The sequence below is a fragment of the Desmodus rotundus genome, chromosome 12 (assembly GCF_022682495.2).
Source record: "Desmodus rotundus isolate HL8 chromosome 12, HLdesRot8A.1, whole genome shotgun sequence".
Taxonomy (NCBI): Eukaryota; Metazoa; Chordata; class Mammalia; order Chiroptera; family Phyllostomidae; genus Desmodus; species Desmodus rotundus.
The window spans coordinates 37540108-37565137 of record NC_071398.1 but is presented as its reverse complement, the minus strand read 5'-3'; the positions used below and the strand labels follow the sequence as shown (position 1 = coordinate 37565137).

Here is a 25030-nt window from a genome sequence, read left to right as displayed (position 1 = left end):
CTAAAATGGAATCCAAATTGAAACTCTCATAAGACTGCTTATAGGGCATCACAAACTTCAGGCATAGCTGATGTCAGACTCTACACCCCCACTGGCACCCACGTTATGTCTGAGACCCCAGAGACCCTTCACAGATATCTTCCCAATGACGAAATCTGCCTCTTGATCCGGAAATTAACAATCATAGTACCTGGCTCCTCAGCTGTGACTCACATCTGTTCCCAGTTTGAATATTGTTCTTGCTGTGGACCCCAATCCTGTACCTGTCCTCCAGCCCCTACCCCAACGCCAGGACCCCTCTAAGCCAACCACTGTGGGAGACCCCCCAGCCCCTGCCCAGGTCCTCTCAGCTAGTGCCCCAGCACCCCCTCCACCCCAACACACACAGCCCCCTGACCAGAAACATGTTCACGGCCCACCTTGAGGCAGTTGTAGCCAATGATGCAGAGAAAGGCCACCAGCGTATGCAGCAGGCTCAAGCAACGCAAGGCAGGCTCCATGTAGCCTGTGCTCTCCTCCAGGAAGTAGTACACCATGTTCTCATCCTCATCGTCCTCTGCTTCTTCACCAACCCCGGAGCCCCAACCAGAGCCACCGCCAGACCCTGCACCTGCCAGGTCCCCAGCTGCTGAGCCCTCCATGTCATCCTCCCCTGGTGGAGAGTCTGAGACCTGAAGGGGGACAGAAGTCAGTCAGGGCACGGACTCTAGTGTCCTGGCACCTGCTCTGCCATATCCAGAACCCACTAAGAAAATTAACAGCCTCCACTTCTGAGGTTGGACAGGGCCCTGTCAGATACAGTCTCAATAGAACTGTCAATCAAGATCAAGGGGTGGGCCCAGGACCCTAGTTAGCAAATCAAACTGTTCTGGGAATCTGACTACTGAATTGAGTGACAGGAGGACTGAAAACAGTCAATCACCTTGGTAGTGGAGCCTTAAAGAGACTGACCCCTAATATTTACACCAGTACTAAAATTAGTGGTAGCTGACAGCCAGTGAGTGGTGGAGCCAGAATTCAATCTCATCGAAGCCGTACTCTGATCACTCTGCTAGAGGCCTCTCTGTTCTGTTACCTAGATCCCTGGCAAGACCCCAAGAGCCCCTTTGTCCTTCAGGAATCCTGGTTCTTAACCCTTTCCTTCCATTCCATGTGCTTCCCATTTCCTCCTCCCTACAAATTTCTCTTTAGCTTATGTGAAAGCCAAGAAGCTTAACTAAATCCATGGGTGTTGCAGAGGTGAAGGACTGCGCCCAGGGACACAGGGCTGACAAGCGGCAGAGCTGAGGATGAAACCCAGAACTGGCTTCCTGTTCTAACTCCTACAGGCATTCAGGCACCGGTCCAGATGGACCCACACACCCACACTCACCCCCAGTGGGGTCCCAAGATTCAGGTGTCCAGCCTGAACCCTTCTGGGAACCCTAGGCCCAACACCTTGTCCCTGATGAACTGAAGGAGCCCTGTGAACTTATTAGGGGCTAAGCCTCCAGCCCCACAGCCAGGATCCTCCTGGCCCCTCATGACCAGCACCTTGTAAAACAGCAAGATGAAGTTGATTGCAAATGCCAAGAAGAGGGCAAGGAATCGGAGGGTGTAGAAGTTCCGGGAGAGGTAGTTCTACGATGAGAGAAAACGAAAGAGCTCACAGGCCACCCTCATCCCATAAAACAAGCACCTGCATCCTCAATATCTGGTCCCACAACCTCTTTTTTATTAACGCTTACTGTATACCAAGATCTGGGCTGAGAGCTTTGTTTGAATGAACTTGTTTAATTCCCACCACAGCCCTGTGAAGTGGGTACTGCTAATATGCCCACCTTACAGATGAGGAAACTGAGGCTCAGGGAGATGAGACTTCTTGCTCAAGGTCACATAGCTGAGAAGTGACAGATGTGGGATTCGAAGCCAGGCTCCAGAGTCCACGCTCCCAACCATTCTGTTCTACTGCTCCCTGTGTGAGGTCACCCTGTCTGCTTTACTCCAGGCAGAGCACACCCACTTCCGTCTGCCCCTTCTGTTTCTCTCCACACCTCATCCTTCCTAAGAACCCTCACGGAACCACCTGCTGTCCAACACGTTTCCCTCAGCTCCTCATGTCAGGCTGGGCCTGGGAAAGGAGACAGGACAGGTACCTGGGCCCTGCCCTTCCAAATGCCCTCCCTCCTTCCTGCCTGGATGAGTTGTCCCACCCATGGGAGTAGCTGTGGTGGCTCCAACCTGAAGGCTGACAGCCAAGAAACAGGCCATGGTAAGAGGAACAGAGATGTGGTCTCAGTGGGATTTAGCTCCGGACAGAGGATGGGGGTGGGATGCCTAGGCAGGTGGCCCCAGATGAGCAAAGCTGTGGAGGTTGAAATTAGGATCACGAGCAAGGAGGGGCCAAAGAGCAAAGTGAGGACCCCTTAAAAATGCTGCCCACTGCCCAGTTCCTGGCTCTGTCTGGGGACATTTCTGCCCTCTTCCCAGCCTGGCTTTCAATCAAGAGTAGGGTGGGGAGGAGAGGTGGTGTGAAGAGGAAGTTTCAGCATGCTCTTGCTGGATCCTTACCAAGAACTTCACCCTCTGCACTTCCAGCTCTCCCCAGAACTCCAGGCCCCCACCTCCAGCTTCCTCCTTCTTTGGAGGGGGTGCTGTCTTCTTGGGGGCCTCTGGCGGGGGCTCAGGGACTTCTTCCTTCTCCCCATTCTCGGTACTGCAGGGCAGGACAGAGTGAGGAGGTGCCTGGGCAATTTGTTCATTCATTCACCTATTCATTCATTCAAAGTCATGCACTGGAGACCCACCCCCACGCCTGGCCCAGGTGTAGATGGTACTGGAGACATAGTGATGAGACAACCCTGTCTCATGGGCTCCAGTCCAGGGGAGTACAGATCCGTCACCAGGGAATGAATGGCAACCTAGTGTGGTCAGGACTGGCATGAGGGAAGCTCAGAGGGTTGTGGGAGACTAGAGGAGAGACCCCTTCAACTTAGGGAGGTGGTGTCAGGGTAGGCTTCCTGGAGGAAGAGACATGTGAGCAAAAATGGGGAAGATGAGGAAGACTGAGATGAAGCATGAGTGAAGGTAGTCTGGGGATGGCCCGTACCCCCAAAGGCTTGGAAGTAAGAGAGGAGCATTCATTTCCCTCCTTCCTTTCACAGAGCCCCTCTGAGCCTGGACTGGGTGATGCTGAGGACACAGGGTGCCCAAGACAGCCTTCTGGTTTGGGCCCCGCCCCGAGGAGGCTCGCAGTCCAGAAGGGAGGCAATGATAGGGCCTGGGCACCATGGGCCCCAAGGCCACTCACTCGGCTTTCTCAGGCTCAGGCTCAGGCTCAGGCTCCGGCTCCGGTTCTAGGGGCAGCTCCTCTTCCTCTCCATCCACCTGGCCATTGTAGGGCAAGCGTCAGGGCCAAGCCCCCCATCCCTGAGTGCCTCTCAGTGTTGACCTGCCTGCTCATCTGTGTCCCTTTCCGGTCATTTCCCCAGGGCCATCTACCTTTTACTATCCCCGCACAGGAAGGAAGAGGGATTATGATTCTCACTTTACAGAGGGAAGCCTGAGGCTCAGAGAGGTGGAGCCTCTGACGCTGTGCAGGGTCAGGCTGGCTCCAAGTGGATCTCTTCTCCCCCAATTTCCTATCCCCCGACAACCACACGGGGGGGGGGCACTCAGAGCACTAAGGGCTGAGGATGCCAGGGGCCTCCGTCACATGGGTGACTTATTCCCCAACAACCGTCTGTATCTCCGAGGGTCTTTTCCAATATCCCTGATCCCATCTCGACCCCATCTTTTTAGTTTTGGGTCGCGTTTCCCCCTCAAATTCAGTCTTGGGGATCTCTCGCTCTCGGTGCCTCCAGGTAGCTCTTTCTTTGCCTCTCACAGAAACACCACCTTTTCCACCAGGAGCCTCTCTCCAGGTGGAGACCTGAGTCCGTTTCTCTGTGTCTCTGAGTGTCTTGCTGTCTCTCTCTGCCTGTCAGGCTCTCTCTCCCGTTTCTCTCTGTTCATCCCTGTCTCTGAGAGTCTCTCTTCCCCCCTTGTCATCCCTCTTAACCCCAGTCTCTCCCAAACCCGGAAGCCCCCGCCTGCGCTCTCACCCCGAGCTTCCTCTTGATGATGGGGGAGCCCTCTGGAGTGGGCGGCTCCACCGGAGTCGTGTCACCCATGTCCCCGAGGCCTCCCGGGGCCGCTTCAGGCCGGAAGGGGCCCCCGTCAGCCACGGCCACCTCGGCGCCTCTCGGGCCGGCCTCGTGCGCCTCCTCCTCCTCGTCGCCCGTGCCCCCCACGGCGTCGCCCGCACCTTCGCCCGCACCCTCGCCGTCTGCGTCTGCACCGGACCCGGCCGTCTGCTCGCCGTGCACCTCGTCACCCGTGGGGTCGGGCATGCCTGCTAGCAGCTCGGTCACCGTCACTTTCTTGGCCCCCTCCACGAGGCCACCACCGAAGAGCGAGCCCCAGAGCAGGCGCAGCGCGCCCACCGCCAGCCCCGCGCCCGCTGCCCCCGCGTGTGCCACAGCCGCCCAGAGCAGCGCGCCCGACGCTGCCGCCGCCTCCCGCGCAGTCAGCCGCCGCAGCCGCCGCACGCGCCGCCGCAGGCTGCGGTAGCTGAGCCCACGCAGGGCCCGAGACAGCGCAGCAGCCACGCGCGCTGCCGCGCCTGCTGCTGCTGGCCCCGCTGCGCCCTCTGTCCCTGCCGCGCCCTCCTCGGCGCCCTCGGCGCCCGCCTCGGGGGCGCTCTCGTCCTCGTCCTCCTCGGGCTCGCCCTCGGGCTCAGAGATCTGCGCGGCGATCTGCATCTCGAAGATGGTGTCCTCGCAGAAGCTGACGAAGAGCTCCATCTTCTCGGACTCGCCACCCTCGTTCACCACGTCGAAGATGAACTGGCGCTTGGACTCCTTCACCTGCGGCGGGGCGCGGTGCGGGGACAAGGGGTCAGTGGAGCAGCCTGAGCTCTACACAGTTGTTAATAGCATTACTTATAATTGTATCCTTACCTTTTAATAATTTAAAGCAAAAATAGTAATTTTCATTAATAGTAAACGTATATAGCGCTCGCTGTAGTTTCTCTTGTAAGAATTTCAACAAGGCCAGGCTTTGTACCAAGCATCTTACATACATTATCTCATTTAATCTTCACAAAGAACCCTTTAGGCCAGAGGGCTCTTAATCCCATTACAGATAAGGAAATGGAGGTGCAGAAAGTCACAAGCTCCCATGATGCTGCTGATAGGTGGCAGCTGTGGGATTGGAATTCCCAACACGCTGGCTCCAGAATCCATGATTTTAGCTTCTTTGAGAGACAGAGCATAGTGCTTGAGTGCAAAGGTTCCGCCGCCAGCCTGCCTGGGTTCAAATCCCAGTTCTGCCACTGAGTAGCTGGGTGACTTCCATGTAACTCTCTGGGCCTCATTTTCCCCCTCTGTATTCGGGGGACAATAGTAGGGCCTACGTTACAAGGTTGGTATGAGGGTTAAATGAGTTAATAGATGCTGAAGGAACAGCAGCTGGCACCTCATAAATGCCATATAGTGTTTGCTACTATTAGTGCTGCAGGAATGCTCAGGGTTCACGTGGGCATATGTGGACTCCTGATCAGCAGCAAAAAGTGGGACAGGCAGGGGTGAATGGGTGGACATGCATGTCTGAAGGAACACACTAAGGAAATGAGTGTCACTTGGGGAGCCCCAGACAGGCAAAGGGGAGGGCAGAGCTCCCAGAGCATGGACAGGGGCGTGAAGGTCCAGGGAAGAACCCCAGCTTCTGATGGAGTCAGGGATGTGGCAGATGTCTGGGTGCAAGGATGGTGCAACCACTTTTAGGCCAGATTGGGGGGGCAGTAAATGTGCAATGGTGCTCCAAGGGGACAACTTGAGTGTGCAAATTCTGGAGGGTTCCTGTGGATGACGTGAAGGGGCCATCGCACAAGAACCTTGTGAGAGGGCCCAGGAACTAGGGGAGGAATGAGGAGTGAGGGAGGTGTGGTGGCACGGGCGGACTGGGAGATAGGTGATCCTGTGGGGCTCCGTGTGCACGTGGGGCAGATTCGCAAGAGCCTGGGGCCAAAATTGGGGCAGGGGAGTGTTAGTGTGGGGCGGGGCCTACAATTCATTGGGTCAGTGCATGTAAGGCAGGCATGAATGTGCACGGGGGACCTGGGAGTCAGGGCAAGGGCCCAGGCCATGATGATGGGGCTTAGTGTGGAACACGAGCCCAGGTGTGCATGAGCAAGGTATCCATGAGGAGACATGAGGGGCCCTGTTGTTGAGGAGGTGGTGGGAGTGCAAGTGTCATGGGCTACGAGTGGGAAGGTGTGTGCAAGAACATGTGAAGGAGAATGCAGGTGCCTGGGGGCATCTGTGGAACAAAATGGAAGTGTGAGTTTAAGGGGCACGCAAGGGTATGCAAGGTGGTGTGCAATTTGAGTGTGAGCAGGAGGGCTACCAAATAATAGGGACGCGGCTAGGCTGAGGGAGTGTGAAGGGCATGTGGGAGTGTGAGAGAGCAGGTGATGGAAACCACATATAAGCTAAGTGTGTGAGGTGTGCAGAGGTTGTGCTAGGGCCACATGAGTGTCCTCTTGGGGTAAGTGAGTGTGTAAGGACATCCAAATATTTGGCCTGGGCATAGGAGGAGCTGAGCCAGGGCACACCAGACCAAGAAGTAGGCCTGGCCACCAAGGACATGTGAGGGCTTTTATGGGTGCTTGAGAGGGTGGTCCAAGTGTGTATTCATGATCATGAGTGTGCCAGGGATACAGTGAGGGTGTGTGGGAGGTGAGTGACTGAAGGATAGGCAACCATATGGTGTGCCAGGGCTATATCCTCCGAGTGTGCAAGAGGTGCACTCACATGTGGGCCCAGAATAAATAGGATGGGCATTGTGTGCTGGGACCTGAGGGCACATACAGTGGCTGGTGAGGGCTAGGCCAGCATACTAGGCACCCCCAAGGTCCCCAGGGTGAGTGTGTGAAAATGCGGGCATGGGTAGGCCAGGGCCAAGAGAGGGCACACCAGAGGCTGCTGGAAGGTGAGCAAGGGGTGGGTTCCAGTACGTGAAGGTGTGGACTTGGTTGCATCAGGACTATAAGGGCTTCCAGGGTGAGCGTGCAAATGGTAGGCATGGTGTGCAAGCAGCCAAAGTGAGCTGTGCAACCATGTGTGCACCAGGGCTGCAAGAGGTGGTCAAGGGGGGAACCAAGGGTGTGCAAGGGCACTGCGGGTACCCTAAAATGTGTGCAGAAGGGTGGGCATGGGCTTGCATGAGCAGAGCACAGGCCCATCAGGGTCTTCAGAGCAGATATGCAAAGCATGCACATCCCCAGGTGGGGTCCAAGCGTGCGAGGAGCATGTCCCCAAGGCCCGCGGGCCAGCATGCATCTGACCTGGGGCATCTCCCACTGGGCGCGGTTAGTCTCTGAGATCTCAAAGTAGATGCGTTCAATGCGGCGTGAGGCGCCCATGATCTCGATGCGGCCCAAGTAGGGCCGGAAGTACTCCAGGATACTCTCAGCCAGCTCTAGGAAGTTGCGCAGGCGCGGGTCATGCGGCACATGCTCTGACAGGTTGGTCAGCAGCACCGCCACGTTGAAGCCGATTTCACGGGCTGGCTCCTGGAAGCGGTTGGCGAACTCCTCACAGTTGATCATCTCGTTTTCATCCGCTTCAGAGCACGACAGCAGGAACTGGATTTCCGGACCGGTAAACTGCTTCTGGCTGTCCATGGCCTGGGTGTGGACAGGGGTGGAAAAGAGGTCAGGGGGTGGCCTGGGCAGCCTCAATGCTCTTTTTAAAACTATGGACTTTTCATGAAGACAGAACAGTCCAGCATCTTATCACCAGCACCCAAGGCTGACACTCAGTATGTTGGCACCAGCAAAGCTGTACCAGCCATTGAATCCCGAAGTGCTGCATTTCCATAAAGCTCAGCCACCATCCACCGTGAGATACGCTGATGGCGAGGTGTGAACTGCTCTGAAACTGAGCCCCTGTGTAGTAATCGGTAAGAGACCCTGGCGTGCCCCTTCAGGCCGCTCTCCACCCTGGCTCCGATAGCACCCGTGCTCTGCACCACAGGCTCTCTTGGTCTTGTGGCTGTAGGCGCTGTCGCTGCAGTTAGGGTCAGGGAGCAGGAGGAGAATGGAGCTGTGCATTTCTTGGCTTCCTGCCTGTGGTGGCTGTGTCCCTTGCTCCAAGATGAGTCCAGCAGCCCTGCCCACACAGCTCTTTCTATCTCCGAGGAAGGCAGCTACTCTTTCCCCTCCAGGCCAACCCACATACAGAGAGGGCCTGACTGATACGTGCCACAATCTCTGTCCCTTTCCAAGTGCCACCCCCACCCCACTGCCAGCAACTAAATAAACCACACATGGAGGCCTCTGAATTTCCCCTGGAAACAGTGATATGCCCATCACCCCAGAGTTAACAAATACTCACAACGAGATATTTTTCAAATACTACATACTTTCACATATTTTAGATCTAAAACAGTAAAGGTATGATTGGAGCCCTCTCTATACCCTCCTTGTACTCCACCCCCACCCCCCAGCAAGGCACCCTCTATCTGGAGTTGGTGTGCCCTTCCAAACTCCTTCCAAATGTGTGTCAACGCTTCTACTACCTCTATCCCATCATTTCCCCACACAAATCTATACAGTATCCTATGTGTTTTTTTAATTTTAAGAATCATGTACTTTGCAGCTTGCTTTTTTTCCCCTCACTCAACTGTATATTTTCTTTTTCTTTAAAAGATTTTATTTTATTATTTATTTTTAGAGACAGGGGAAGGGAGGGAAAAAGAAGGGGAGAGAAACATCAATGTGTGGTTGCCTCTTGTACGCCCCCAACTGGGGACCTGGCCCATAACCCAGGCACATGCCCTGACTGGGAATCGAACTGGTGACCCTTTGGTTCGCAGGCCAGCACTCAATCCATCAAGCCACACCAGCCAGGGCTCAACAGTATGTTTTCTAGATCTGTCCATTTTGATATGCAGATCAAGTGATTTCATTTTACTGCACTGTATTCCTGTTTTATAAATATACCATTCTTTATTCTCCTGATGATGGACATTGAGGTTTTTTTCAGTGTTTTACCTGGCAGGCAACACTTACATTGAACATTCAGGTGCTGATCTCCTACGTACTTTTTGAAAGAGGTTCTCTAGGGCAGTTTTTCACATGTTTTGACTGAACCCACAGTAAGAATACATTTTATGAAAAAGAGATTCCATGACCCAGTTCTGACTTTCACTGTGCAGCTTGCTCTTCAATGTTCTAGTTTATTTCTAAAGATGCTGGTCATGACTTAACTAAATTAACTTCATGACCCACAGGTCGGTTGTAACATGCAGTTTGAGAAATGCTGCTCTGGGGTATGAACAAAAGCGAAATTTTCTATCTCTAAAAAGTGCTTTGTAGCTAAGAACTCTGCAAAATGCTTTCTAAATGAGTAACATGCTTTGCAAATCATGAAGGGCTCTACAAACCGCAGAGTGTGGAGACACACTCACACAGGAACTCCTCACCTTCTACCCTCGCTCCACCGAACTGTCTCCTCCCTTTACGATGCAGTATGACACTGTCCCTCTTTTTTTTTTTTGACACTGTCCCTCTTAAAAGTCCCCCTCCCGCCCAATGGGGGCCTAGGACCCCATCCCCGCCATTTAGTCCTGGACTCTGCTCTTGTGACTTGCTGCTCTCTCTTTGTCATCGTCCATTTGCCCACCCCCTTCTTTTCAAATACCTTCTTCTCTGACTGTTGTCCATTTCCTTTGCTTTTCCAGACTTCTTAAGGTTGGGGGACTCCAGGCCTGGAATTTGTAACCCTTTACATATACCCTCTCCGTGGAGATATTGTTGAGGCCTAAGGCTCTGGATGTCATCTCACACCAATGATAGCCAAGCCTACATCCTAGCCCTGACTTCTCACCAGAAACCAGACACAGCTGAAATCCTACCTGACATCTCTTTGTGGATTTCTGCCCCAAATCAGAAATAGCCAAATCTGGTCCTGGCTGGTGTAGCTCAGTGGATTGAGCATGGGCCTGTGAACCAAAGGGTTGCTGGTTTGATTCCCAGTCCTGAGGGGAGTCACATGCCTCGGTTGCAGGCCGGGTCCCCAGTGCGGGGCACATGAGAGGCAACCACACACTGATGTTTCTCTCCATCTCTTTCTGTTTCCCTTCCCCTCTCTCTAAAAATAAATAAATAAAATTAAAAAAAAAAAGAAATGGCCAAAACTGAACTCTTGATTTCAAAACCTGTCTTCCTATAGTCTTACCTATCTCAGGAAGAGCATCACCACCCACCCAGGTGCTTAAGTTAAAATCTTTGAATCACCTTTGATTCCTCTTTTATCTCACCACTCACACCTGATCCACCAGCAAGTCTGCCAGCCCTGTTTTCAGCACATCTAGGACCCACACACTTTCCCACCTCCATGGACCCCACCCTGGTTTTCCCCCCATCGTCTCCCATCTCCCTGCCTGTCCTCACAATCTGTTCCACACCCAGCCGAAGGGAGCCTGGTACCATCTGAGTCAGGTCACATTCCAACCCCGCCCTTTTGCTCAGATTCTTCCCTTGGCTCCATCTTATTCAGGTTGAAAGTCAAAGTCTCTGCAGCCAACCAGGCCCTACACCTCTGCTCCCCCACCTCTCACACTTTATTTCTTCCTCTCTCCCCCCTCAAGAGTTCTCTTCAGCCACACAGCCTCCTTTGCATCCCTCTGTTATTTTACCACATTTCAGCTTTTACACGTGCTGTCCCCTTCACCTGGGATGTGACATCATCCCCCCCACCTTCACATGGTGCCTTTCAGTTCTTAGCTTCAATATCCTCTTCTAGAAAGACCTTTCCCGACCACCCAGGTTACAGCACTTACTCAACCCATGCTATCTTGCACGCCACCCTGCTCATTTCCTTCAGACCACAGATCGTAATCTGAAGTTATTTAGTTTATTTGCTTTTCTCTATCTGCCCCTCCTCACTGGCCCATCAGCTCTGAGGGTGGAACATCGGTTTTCTTGCTGCTACACACAGCACTCAACACATATTTGTCAAATGAATTAAGCATCTTGAAACCTGAGAAGTTTATAACTGCTACAATGTATGAAAATTACAAAGTCCCTTTTTAAAAATCCTGAACTTTTTTATAAACCATAAAGAAACTGAAAAACATGTTGTAAAACTGCGAAGATCTGTGAAGTGTTTGGAAAACCACATAATGTTTGGTAAATGGTCAAACATTTAGGAATGAGAGGATCACCGTTCCACCATCTCTAATGAACTAACATGTCCAGGTGTTGGCGTGAGGACTGAGGACACCACAAAAGGAGAGACCATGGGACAGGGTGTGCAAAGGAAGGTGCTGGCAAAAAAAAAAGGAAAAGAAAAAGAAACAAACAAGCAGACAAACAAAAATTCCACACCTGAGTATGAACGAGGTCTTGACCTAAGCCCAACTCTACAGGGAAGACAAGGAACAGAGGAACACAGTAAGAGAGACGACAAGGTTGCATCAGCCAGATCCGAACTGTGGGCACCTCTACAAATGAGAACAGGGCTGTTGAATGACAGCTGTGAACCACAGGTAGCTACTGAGCATTTGAATCATGGCTGGAGCAAACTGAGGGGTGCTCCAAGTGTAAAAAATACGTATTGGAGCTTGAATGCTTAATGTGAAAAAAAGAATACAAAATATCAAATAATTTTTCAATTCATTATATGTTGAAATCATTTTGTATGTTAGGTTAAATAAAACATATTGTTAAACATAATTTCATGTATTTTTTCTTTTTCTAAAACATGGGTACTAGAAGATTTTAAATTATACATATTGCTCACAATGTATTTCTGTCTGGCAGTGCTGCTCTACAAAACCAATAGCCTGGGTCTCCAGCAGATGAAGTGCCAGAAAAAAGCAAAAGTGATGGAGGGAAGCAGTAGATAAAAGGTTTAAAGGAATATCAACCAATTGCCATGGGTGGGCCTTGTTTGGATCCTGGATCAAAGAAATTGTAAAACATTATATGTGCTATTTATGAGATTTGGAAATTTGAACACCAACTAGATATTTGATGATTTAAAGAACTGTGGATATTGTCCTGGCTGGTGTGACTCAGTGGATTGAGTGCTGGCCTGCAAACCAAAGGGTTGCTGGTTTGATTCCCAGTCAGGGCACATGCCTAGGTTGCAGGCCAGGTCCCCAGTAGGGGGCGTGTGAGAGGCAACCACACATTGATGTTTCTCTTCCTCTCCTTCCCTTCCCCTCTGTCTAAAAATAAAATAAATAAAATCTTTTAAAAATAAATAAAATAAAATAAAAAGAATTGTGGATATATTTTTATTTTAGTTTTTATTGTTTTTGTTTTGGTTAGGGGTTGTAAAGACATTGTGGCTTGTTAGATAAAAGGAAAGCTTTTAAAGACCATCTAGTATACAATTCCATCCTGGCTGGTGTGGCTCAGTGGATAGAGTGCTGGCCTGTGAATCTTAGTGTCACGGGTTTGATTCCCAAACAGGGCACGTGCTTGGGTTGTGAGCCAGGTCCCCAGTAGGGGGCGTGCAGGAGGCAATCACACATTGATGTTTGTGTCCCTCTTTCTCTCCCTCTCTTCCCCTCTCTCTAAAATTAAATAAATAAAATCTAAAAAAAAAAAAGACCATGTAGTGTCCCATTCCATTTATATAAAGTGTCCAGAATAGGCAACTGTAAAGAGTTGGAAAGTAGATTAGTGCCAGGGTGCCAGGGGCCTGGGTTGGAGAAATGGGAAGTGACTGCTAAAGGGTATGGGGTTTCTTTTAGGGGGTGATTAAAACATGCTAAAATTAGATTGTAGTGTTGGTTGCACAATTCTGTGAATATACTAAAAAATCATTGAATTGTACATTTTAAATAGGTGAATTTTATGGAATGTGAATTATATCTCAACAAAGACGTTTTTAAAAATAAGTCTTTTTAATTTAGAGATACATCCAAAATATTTGCAGATTAAAAAAATAATAAAACCTCCAAACGGTACTGGCCAAGAATAAATTAGCAGCTTTTAATGTGTTTTCAACCACCAGAAAGGGCTTTCCCAGCTAAAGTGGAAGTTTGAAATCTGCAAAGTACTTATCAAGAACTCTGTCAACTATGAAGAACTTGGGAAACCATAAAACAATGCTATATATTTTTAGTGCAGGCTTATATATGAATGGAGATGCAGAAATAAAAAACTGGAGAGTGGGTGGTAGTTGCAGCCTTTGGAGAGGTGGGATGAGAACAGGATTGGGGAGGGGGACAAAGGTGACCTCAATCAGAGCTGTAAGTTCTGAATTTCTTTACAAGAGGAATGTATTTCTGTATTATCTATTTCATTAAAAATTAATCAAACATTTCAAATGATTTTCTACATCAAAACTAAGTATTCTGCATGGCCAAAACAAATAAACAAACCAAACCAAACTACAAAAAACCCAGCATAAGCAAAGTCAAAAGACAAAAGATGAACCTGAAAAACAGATGCAATTCCTATCACAAAAAATGCTATAATCAGTGAATATATGAAGAGTTCCTAGAAAGTGAGAAGAAAAATACCAACATCCCAAGAGAGAAATGAGCCAAGAGCATGGTCATCTCACTGAACAAGTAATATGACAGAAATAGCATGAAAAGTTGATCAACAGGCCCCATAACAGTAGAAATGTGAATTAAAAGTGCAGTGCAATACTATTTTTCACCTATCAGATTGGCAAAAACCCAAGGATTTGAAAGTGCGGTCTGGTGGTGAGGCTGTGGGGAAACAGGCACTCTCACATGATGTTAATGAGAAGGGAAAATGGATGGTCAACTCTGCCCAAATGATACATGCATTTACCCACAACCCAGCAATCCCACTTTTGGAAATTTACCCTTAGATATAACTGCACATACAGAATGGCATATGTACAAGGGCCATCATAGAAGCCAGCACTGCTGATGGACCATAGGGAGCCTCCCTCAGCATACGTACTTCCATCTCCTAGAAATGCACCATATCTGTGCTATAAAGTGCACCTTTGTAAAGTACGCGACTCTCCATGGCAGCCCTGACTACAGAACGTGTTGTAACAGCAAAAGATTGGGAAGCAAGTGTCCATCAGCAGGGAACAGTCAAATAAACCATAATATACACGCAAAGTGGAATACTGGGCACCTGTAAGAAAAATAATGAGGGTACACTCTGTATCTCCAGAATACATTAAGTGATGTAGATTAGTATATGTAGTTCATTACCTGTTATAAAAGAAAGGAGGGCACTGATTGGAGTGGCTGGTATGGCTCAGTGGGTTGAGCACCAGCCTGCTAACCAAAATGTTGACGGTTTGATTCCCACTCAGGGCACATGTCCGGGTTGCGGGCCAGGCCCCCAGTTGAAGGCATGCGAGAGGCAACCAATCAGTGTCTCTCTCACACATCGATGTTTCCCTCTTTCTCTCACCCTTCCCCTCTCTCTAAAAATAAATAAATAAAAACCTTTAAAAAAAAAAGAAAGGTGGAAAATAATACCCAGAAAAAGTGATGGAAGGATACAAAAGAAATTAATGCTTACTCACAGTAGTTCGAGTAGAGAAAGGGTAGGTGGAGAGAGGTGAGAATGAGCTTCTCACTTTGTACCTTGTTACATTTTACATCTTTAATTGTGTGAGTGTATTATTCCGTCAAAAATAAAACCAATATACTTTTAAAGTTACAGATTGTTTGTGACTTTGTGAAGCAGAGACATTGAGCTATAAAGATGTGTGCGTGACATCAAATCTTGTGAACTGTGAAGCCCTGAATAGTCTGGAGGGACATTTACCCATGAAAAAACTCATAACTGAAAGTCTGATTTGACCCTTTTACCAACTTCTCCCTGTTCCCTGCCCCACTCACTTTTCTACTCTCTGTTTCTGTTTCTACAAGTTTGGCTTTCTTTTTTAGGTTCCAAATATAAGTGATAGCATGTGGTATTTTTCTTTCTCTAGCTGCCTTATTTACTTGGTATAATGCCCTGCAGGTTCATTCATGTTGCCACAAATGACAGAATTTCCTTTTTTAAAAGGCTGAAAAAATTCCATTATGTGTGGAGATATATATATATACATACCCTTTGACGTTCACCCCCTGTCCCTGTGCACAATGACGGACACTTAGTTGTTTCCACACCTTGCTGCTGTGAACAGGCTGCGATGAACCCCAGAGTGCCGATGTCTCAGGTAATGGGTTCGTGTCCTCTGGACAAACACCCAGGAGCGGGGTTGCTGGGTCACACGGTAGTTCTGTTTTTAATTTTTTGAGAAGCCTCCATGCTGTTTTCCATATGGCTGTACCAATTTCCATTCTCACCAACATAGAAAAAGTTTCCCTTTTCTCCATGTTCTCACCAATACTTCTCATCTCTTGTCTTTGATAATAGCCACCCTGACAGGTGTGAGGTGGCAGCTCATTGCGGTTTTGACTTGTATTTCCGCAATGATCCGTGATGGTGAGCACTTCCGACTATCCCTGTCAGTCATTTATATGTCTACTTTGGAAAAATATCTACTCAAGTCCTTTGCCCATTTTTAAATTGGGTTACTAGTTTTATTGCTTTTCAGTTGTATGAATATTTTGTACATTTACCCTTCAACAGATATATTGTTTGTAAATATTTTCTCCCATTCCATAGGTTGCCTTTCCATTTTATTGATGGCTTCCTTTACTGAGCAGAATCATTTTAAAATTATGAAAGATGTGCTCTTTATCTTCTGCATAGTGCTTTTTGGTTCTCTTCCAGCCACCACCGAGACCCTCTCCCCAGCCCTGCCAGTCTTCAGAGTAGGCCTGGGACTCTTGGCCAGGGCCTGGCGTGCCACAGGTGTTCGCTGACTACTTATCGCACTAGATTGGTGGATGGATCCAGAGGCACTACACTCTGGAGCTGGACTTCCTGAGTTCTAATCCCAGCTTTGTCACTGACTTGCTGTGTAACCTTAAGCGTGTTACTTCACCCCCACCCTCCATGCCTCAGTTTTCACTTCTGTAAAGAGTTAATAAGGAGAGCCCTTCCCACGTAGGATTGCTATGTGGGTTAAATGAACTACGGTTGACCCTTGAACAATACAGGGGTTGGGGGCACCGACTCCCACAGTTGAAAATCCATGTATAACTTTTGACTCCCCCAAAACTTCACTCATCGCTTGGTATTTGCTGGGGGTTGGTTCCAGGAACCCCTACAGATACCAAAGTCTGTGGATGCTCGAGTCCCTTATATAAAGTGGCATAAACCGTGCTTACAGTCGTCCTTTGCATTTCCAGATTCCCAACGGCAGCTGGTCAAATCTGTGCTTGTGAAATCTGGGGATATGGAGGGCCAATTTTATATTTATTGAGAAAAATCTGTGCATAAGTGGACCTGTGCAAACAAACCCATGTTGTTTGAGGGCCAGCTGTGATTCATTTACACACAGGACCTGCCACAGAGTGAGAGCATGGTAAGTGTTGGCTCCTCTTCCTAAAGGTGGACAGCGATGTTGGTATTGGCTGTGTGGGATTGGCAGGGAAGGTGGGGGTCCCAGGAGGGTGTGGCACAGACGCCCAGGGAAGCAGGCAATCCTAGGGGATGAAATGGCTGACTGTGGCAAATGCCACCACCATAAGTCAGAGGAGAGGGTCAGAGGTGAAGAGGTCACTAATGATCTTGGTCAAGGTGATTTCAGGGGAGTGACAGGGACAGAGGCCAGCAAACCCTGAATCAGGGAAGGAGTGGGAGGTGAGAAAGGAGTGAAGGAAGGCAGACAGCTCTTGGGAGGCATGGCTGAGATGGGGACAGAGTGGTGGGGAGGCTCTGAGAACAACTAGGAGGTGGGGGCATTTTATTTTAACTCAGCAAACTCTGAGCTTATTTAGATGCCGATGGACAGTATTGATTGCCGCCCCTAGAATGAAAGAAGCAATGAGTCTGTGCTGATGTAAACAAACAATACCATCCATCCGTGGATGACTGAGTAAATAATGGAGAAGGAAAAAACTCTTCTATACGGTAAAATGGTACTTAATAAAGGTAAAGGGTATGGTGAAATTGGAAAACCACCACCTGTCAACTACTATGGTAATAATGGTTTCAGGCAACAATCACCAATGGATGCTAACCCCAGAGGGTGAGTATGATGTTCACAAAGTTCCAAAGCTGGTCCTCACAAGACATTGAAGGGAAGGGCACCCTGGTAAACACCACCTGACCAAAGGCAGTCAAGCTCACACCGACAGTAACGGGAAGAACCAATATCTTGTGCCTCCTACTACAATGTACTGAGCAGGATCAGTTCTACGATGATCCTGCCAAAGATGGGTGACCTGAATTGAATTATGACGAAAACTCAGACCAACCCACACGGAGGGACATTGTATAAAACAACTGGCCTCTGTTCTTCAAAATGCCAAGGTCACCAAAGACAAAGACAGACCAAGGAAGGGTTCCGAATGAGGGAGGCTGAACAGGCAGGATGCTTAAATGCAACTCCTGATCCTGGATTGGATCCTTGACAGGGAATAAAAATGAATAAAAATTGAATAAGCTCTGCAGACAGAAGCCTTATGTCAGTGTTAATTGCCTGGGTTGCATCATTGTTTTGTGGTTATGTAAGATAATGGACACGTTATCAGGAGACACACACTAAAACACTTAGAGGTCAAGAGGAATCACGATAGAGCAGATGCGGTAAAAAGTTAACATTTGGACGATCTGGGTGAAGGCTACTCAGAAATTCCACGTACTGTTCTTGCAACTTCTCTATAAACTTGAATTACCTCAAAGGAAAAGTTAACAAAATGGTGATGGGGATGATCCGGCCATAATAACAGGACAGCTGTACCTCATTTTATAGCACTTCATGGTTACCGTTGTGGGTTTTTTTTTTTTTTAACAAATTGAAGGCACTAGTAAAAACATTGCTGATGACTCAGATGATAGTTGGCAATTTTTAGCAACAAAGTATTTTAAAAATAAGGTAGGTACATTGCTTTTTAGACATAATGCACACTTAATAGACTACAGTAGAATGCAAACATAACTTTTACATGCATTGGGAAACCAAAAAAAATTGTGATTTGCTTTATTGCTGTGGTGGAAGAACCCACAGTATCTCTGAGGTATGCCTGTAAAAATAATAGCTAACATCTCTTGAGTGCTCCTGTGTTCCAGGCACCGTCCACCCTCCCAGCAGCCCTGTCAGACAGTGAATGTTATCATCCTAGACCCATTTCACAGAGGAGGCAACTGAGGCTCAGCAGAGAAGCGACTTACCTGGCGTTACATAGGGAGAGAGGGCAAAGCTGGGGTGGAGAGGTTGACAGAGGCATATGAGTGAGCTGCTGGATAAAGCTGGTTCCTGCATTTCCCTCCTACTGGCCTCACTATTTAGATGTGCCATGGCCACTGGCGATGGCCTCTGCCATTAGACTACAAGCCTTGTGAAGGTGAGGCTGTGTCTGTCTCAGTCACTGCTGTGTCCATGGTACAGAGGAGAAACCCAGTAGGTGTTTATCAACTAAATAACTGATCTCCATTTATAATAATAATATAACTATTATAAGAGGACTAAGTGATAATGGAAAAATACAATAAAGATTAAATAAAAATAATAATATAACTATTAAGAATGATAATAGAAATAATGGTTCTTACTTGTGTTAACGCATTTCACCTTCCAAACAACTCCAAGGGCTGTTTTATTCCATTTCAAAGATAAGGCAGCTTCTCTGAGGCTCACAGAGAAGTCTCTGGCCCAAGGCAGGCAGCAAGGAAGGGCATGATTGGCACGTGGCACCACGGCCCAGCTACCCTCCTGCACTCACCTTCTGGAAGTCCTTTTTGGAAATGAGACCACGGGGATCAGTGACGTAGTCCTGGAAGGCCTCTGAGCCCACGATGTCCTTAAGTTTCAAGAACATGTCGAAGAACTTGAGGATCATCTCCACGTTGGATGAGGATTCCACCAGCATGTCCACCATCTGCCGGGCAATCATGCCGTTCACCACATTCCCTGCAGGTAGCCCCAGGTCAGTGCGGCCCGACAGAGCCTTCCTTCTGGAGTCCCATGGCGTGCCACCCTCTCCAGCCCAAGAACTATCAATGGCTCCCCAGGATCCACTGTGCTGGTGGAAGCTTCCTGGGCCAGCACCCAGGCCTCCCCTCAAAGGGCACGGGTCACTTCCTAATCTGAAACAGCATAATGTGTGGACCTTGCTGATTCTGTCTTTGTCCACCTCCCTGAAAGCTGAAGGAGTCATCAATAAAGATAATGATGGCAAAGCTAACAGCGGCTGACAGATGTTGCGCCAGCTGCTGTGCTGGCGTGATCTCATCCTGGTAAGGGAAACATACTACTGTCTGTTATTGTAGGTGAGGAAACCGAGGCTCAGAGAAAGTCACACACTCAGGGCTACACAGCCAGGAACAGGGTGAGGAGGATTTGAACCTAGAGATGCATGATCTCAGAGCTCACACACCTAAGCCCTCCAGCAGCCCACAGAGGCCCAGCAGGTCCACAGATGAGTGAGGCAGGACAAAGGCGATAGAGCAGGGGGAGGTGGAGGGGGAGGTGCAGACTGTGGCAAATTGGGGTCCCCCACTGCCCTCTAAAGCAGACTGGCTCCAGCTTCTTTTTGATTCTTTTAATTTTAATGTGATTTCAAATTTACATGAAAGTGTAATAGTGCAAGGGAAAAGTAATGCAATCATATATTCCAGATTCACCAGTTGTTCACATTTTGCCACATTCACTTTTTTGCTTTATAATCTTCCCCTCTCTTTTTTTCTGCCTGAACCATTTGAGAGTGATCTGCAGGCATGCAGCCTTTTCACCCCTGACTGTTTCTGTGCATATGTCCTAAAAGACAGACACAGTTATAGTGTAGTCATCAATATCAGAAGATTGAACTGATATAACTCAGCTATTGAATTCAGTCCATCTAATTCTTATCACGTGAGAATGGGAACCCAGGGTCACCAAATCTTACAAATTTTCAAGAAAAGCTGGAAATCTGATGCTTAAAGGAAACCTTCTGATATTTAAAAGCTAATGACTGGTTACCAAAAGGACTCTGAAACTCTGTAGGAGGATTAGTTGTTACAACATTGTAATAGCAAATATTTTTAAAAACCTGAATGTCCACCAGTAGAGGTGTGATTAAATGAATCACTACAATCTACACAATGGAGTACTATGCAGCCATGTAAAAGAACAAGGACACTCTTTATGAACCTCTATACAAAACAGTCTGTCTACTAGTTAAATTGTGTCATTAATTAGTAATAAATTATGGCTGTTTTTCAGTCACTAAGTTGTGGGTGTGCTTGTTAGGCAGCAAAAGCTAATTGACACATTAAGAAAATAAGTAAATAACTATTAAGTACATAAATTTAAAAAGGTATCCAGCCCACCCACCTTATTAAGATTTTTCTGGGGATTCACTAAACTAATATACTTCATTGGTACAGTCCTCAGTTAGTGTCTGTTGAGCTCATTAATGTGACTTCTTTATCAGCCCATTGTTCCTGACACGATATCAGATGGGGTTGAAGGTTAGGGTCTCCTGGGTCTCAGGAGTCTCCTGGGAACCTTTGTTCCCTCCCCACATCCCCATTCAATAGGCGTTTACCTTCTAGTAGTGACAGTAACATCACCACCATGTCCTTCTGTAGATCCAGCAGCTCCTTCAACAGCTCGATCTGGCTTGAGTCCTAGAGACCCCATATCCCAGCTGTGTGAGGGCTGGTCTCTGCAGAGACGCCTCCCTCATTTCCAGCTGCTTCTGCTCCTCCGCACCACCCAGCAGGGCCTAAAACCTCCTTTTCCTCCCCTCTTACCTCCGAGGGAACCCGAGTCCAGACATGTTCCTCGGAAGCAGGGGAAGGGGCAGAGAGACAACAGTGTGGGGGTGGGGCTGGTATTTCGGGGAAAGCAGACCCAACAGGTGATATGCGGCAGCAAGGGCTGACAGACAAGGGCTGGGAGGAATATAGGGCTCAGAGAAAAGACAGTTGGGGCAGAGAGACAGAGACAGACAGGGGCAAATACTGGGGTCAGAGACCCAGATCTGGGAAGGAATGGGAGCTCAGCACTGCACTTGGCTTGTGATGGGTGTGAGGCACATGCTTGTTGGATGAATGTGTGATGGTCAAAGTTCTGCCTCATGGTCTATTTGTATTAGGTTGAGCTACATAAAATTGCCAATATGCAACCATTTTGGCCCACAAAGTAGTAATTTCATATGGTTCTACCTAATAAAATAGAGGGGGAAGGACAGCAGAGAAGTGGAATGTAAGGCTCCTTCTACCCCAATGCTAGTTCTAGAGTTGCTCATTCTAATCCTAACATGTTTCCACAGATCCAAAGCTCTGCATTCTGACTAAGATTCTACCGTTCCAGGATCTCAAGATCCTAAGATGGGTGGATGCCTGTGGTATGTGCCTGCCCAGTCTAGCCCTTGCTTTTCTTAATTCCAGTCTCAGGGCAAGTGAGGCTAACTCCACCTTCCTGGTTCTAGGGATGAATATATGACCAGGTCTGGCCAATCAAAGCCTTCTTTCTCCTGGCCCCAGTGATCGGTTCAGGATGGGCATGTGACCCAATAGAGTATTGGGCATGTGAGCCCAATCAGAGTATTGCAGGTTTCCTCTGGAGTTCCCATGAAAGAGGAGTTCTCTTCCCACTGGAGCTGTTGGTAGGGTGCTTGGAAGCATAGGGCACAATTTTTCCAGCCCCTAGGGACTGCCTGCTTGAGAATGAAGCCAGACAGGAGAGAGACATTTCTGCTGACATGATCACATCCTGGAACTGTGATGTGAACTGGTAAGTTATTTTTTTCTCCCTGTAAGCCACCACTTGGCAGTGGATTTCTGGCCATGACAACCAAACCCTAGATCATGGCTGATGAGTTAACTCTGCAGGGTATAAAACTCTACGCCAGGGGTGTCCAACCCTTTGGCATCTCTGGGCCACACTGGAAGAGTAGTCTTGGGCCACACATTAAATATACAAACACTAACAAAAACTGATGAGCAAAAAAATAAGGTCCGTGCACAATTTTCATGATATCCGCCACCACAGATAAGCAAAAGCGTCCTCAGGTAATAACCCTAACTATGCAGCGGCCCTTTTGATAACCTTTTAAAATCATCAAGCAGGTCCCAAGTTTGTGATCGCTAATACAGAAAATGCACACATCTAAGTAATAAAACGCCATTGTACGCACGTTTATTTTATGTGATATTGTGACATGTAATCACAGGAAAATCTCATGTTTTAAGTAAATTTACGATTTTTTGTTGGGCCACATTCATAGCCATCCTGGGCCGCGGGTTGGACACCCCTGCTTACACTACGGTACCAACAGTCTCTAGAAAGTTAAGATTACAGCAACATTCGACTTCACCTGCACGGACACTGAGGAATTGCATTCCTAAATTCACTCCTTTCAAAAAGCCAGATGACATCAGATAGGGTTTTTGCCAGCTCTTGAGGCAACTTTGAGTGAAAAAAAAGGGCTTCCCTTCCTCAAGACTTTCTGTTGGGAAATTATAATACGCAGAATACTTTACTGCCATCTGCTGGAAAACTACTGTAATAAATACACTGGTGCAAGTAAGATGTCCAGGATGTGCGTGGCGCCCCTTCAGATATTGAGCCCCAGTGCAGTGAGAATGGAAATGGTGTTCGTGTAACACTGACAAAGTCACAAAGGGGAGGGAGTCGTGGAAAAAGGGGAGCACGAAGATTCTATAAATAGGAAGTGGACCTAACATCCTAAATGCCCGCTATGGGCGTCATCTGACACAGGCTGAGTAAAGCAGCAAAACATTCCTTCAGCCCCAGGTCCCTAGAAGCCCGCAGATAGCCTATCTCTAGGGCTGTTTGAATCTGATGACCTCATCAGAGAGAAAAGAACACCAACCAATCACAGCTCCGGGCCAGAACGGCGCAGACGTCAGACCAATGGAAGTGTGGCTGGGAAACCAGCCGATTGGTGGTGGCAAAGGTAGAGGCGGGATCATGCAGAAAGCCAATCCAGAAAGAAGGGGGTTTCGGTGAAGGAGGGAGAGCCAGTCTGGAACATGCCGGGAGCACTTGGGTGAGAAACTGAGCGGTGGGTAAGGACTTGGAAACGGGCCAGTTGCGGGTGCCCGGAAGCAGTTGGATGTAGAACTGAGAGGCCCGAACCTGAGCTAGCTTCATCATCATGTGGGCAAACACGTGCAGGAATCCCACCACGGCGTCCCAGAGGCGGCTGTGTGCCAGGCTCTGCTGGTTCCCGGTGCAGGGGCCCTGGCGGGCAGAGGTCTGCGTGAGCGCCAGGCGGGCGCGGGGTGCCGGCCTGCCCCGCCCTGCCCCAATGAGTGGGCCCTACCTGGATATACTCAGTGAGGCTGTTGAACACCTGTTTAGCCACCGACATGGCCTTGGAAAAGTTCCTCTTGCCCTGCTCCTCAATGACATCCTTGCCAGAGTAGTACCAGTAGAAGTCGCTGATGGACTCCTGGGGGTCCGACAGGGAGTGAGGGGATGCTGGGCCAACGATGGCTCTACAGCCCCCGACCCGCCTGGAGACCTCACATCCTTACCTGCAGCCGCAGGAGGTAGTCCACAGTACAGATGATGATGTTAATAGTGGTCGTGTTCCCTGTCTGTGTCCGTAGGTAGTTTTGGAAATCTAGGAAGATTAAGTCATTCATTCTTTGAGAATCTGCCATGTGCTAAGGGAGGTGGTCATTTATTCATTAATGCGGAAGTGTTCAAATAGAAGGCCTATTGCAGGCTAGAAGGCATATAATCATTCAATTTCCCCCCAAGATGTTATTTATAGAGGAAGGGAGGAGGAAAGAGGGAGAAACATCAGTGGGTGGTTGCCTGTCGAGCGCCCCCTACTGGGGACCTGGCCCACAACGCAGCCATGTGCCCTAACTGGGAATGGAACTGGGGACCCTTTACTTCGAAGTCTGGCGCTCAATCCACTGAACCATTCCAGCTAGGGCTGTCCCTCTCTTTATCAAGTACATACTATGTGTCAGAGAAAGATGGAAAAACATTTATTCATTTATGTAATAAATATTGAGGGCCTACTACATGCAAAAAGTGGTAAAGGGTCAGTCATTTATTCACTGATTACTTTCCAAAATACTGGTTCTTGAGCACGTACAATGTAGTAGGGTAAATGGAGGTTTCATCCTCAATTTGTTTCCAAAATGTTTATTGAGTGCCTACTATGTGCTGGGGGAGATGGAAGATTGGTTATTTATGTATTTATCCAACAAATATTTATTGAGCACCCACCAAAAGCCAAAGGAGATAAACATCTGTCATTTCTTTGTTCATTTATTCATTATATATTTATTGAGTATGTATTGTACTATATGCTAATGGGAGATGAAGGTTGTCCACTTACTCTTTGATACTACAAATTTATTGAGCATTTACTATTGCCAGGCACTGTTCTAGGCTCTAGGGATGCAGCAGTAAGAGAAAACAAAATCCCTACCCTTGTAAAGTTTATATTCTTATGTAGTAATTTTCAGTCTTTTCTAACTGCAAACTATGGTAGGAATTCCATTTTACATTGAGACCCAGTACGTGTATTTAATCTGAAATTATATCCACATATACTTGAAACAGAAGTTTCACATACCCTTACTATGTGTATTCTGGTGTTTTCTGTCTTTTTAACTATAAGGAATTTTGATCTCAACCCACTAAATCTGTAGTTTTCAACCTTTCAACTTTGGCTGTGCATTAGAATTACCTGGAGGCATTTTAAAAAACGCCAATGCTCAGGCCCCCTCCAGACCAATTAAGTTAGGATCTGGGGAGGTGAAGCCTGGGCTTCAGTATTTTTAAAGGCTCCCCAGGCATACCAATGTGCAGTTAGGGTGAGAACCTCTGTGATAAACTGATTCACGACTCTGGGAAGCTGGTTCCCACTATTTGAAAAACATTGTTCTAGGGCAGAAAGTTGAAAACTGTTAAAGCTGAGTGGTGTGTACTTGGGGTTTATTGGACCATTCTCT

At 48.1% G+C, this 25030-nt stretch overlaps 1 protein-coding gene across 6 annotated transcripts in view; it reads right to left on the bottom strand.

The window, feature by feature from the left end:
- RYR1 (ryanodine receptor 1) overlaps positions 1 to 25030 on the bottom strand; it is a 113294-nt gene that overhangs the window by 9968 nt on the left and 78296 nt on the right. For all 6 annotated transcript variants that reach the window (XM_053914587.1, XM_053914590.1, XM_045185417.2 and 3 more), the window contains 11 exons: positions 23591 to 23679; positions 23377 to 23505; positions 23190 to 23294; positions 20629 to 20710; positions 18823 to 19010; positions 7367 to 7708; positions 4083 to 4886; positions 3290 to 3366; positions 2551 to 2695; positions 1534 to 1620; positions 420 to 671 (listed from right to left, as the gene is read on the bottom strand). In XM_053914587.1, the coding sequence (XP_053770562.1) occupies positions 420 to 671; positions 1534 to 1620; positions 2551 to 2695; positions 3290 to 3366; positions 4083 to 4886; positions 7367 to 7708; positions 18823 to 19010; positions 20629 to 20710; positions 23190 to 23294; positions 23377 to 23505; positions 23591 to 23679 (2300 nt within the window). The remainder of the gene's footprint in view (positions 1 to 419; positions 672 to 1533; positions 1621 to 2550; positions 2696 to 3289; positions 3367 to 4082; positions 4887 to 7366; positions 7709 to 18822; positions 19011 to 20628; positions 20711 to 23189; positions 23295 to 23376; positions 23506 to 23590; positions 23680 to 25030) is intronic.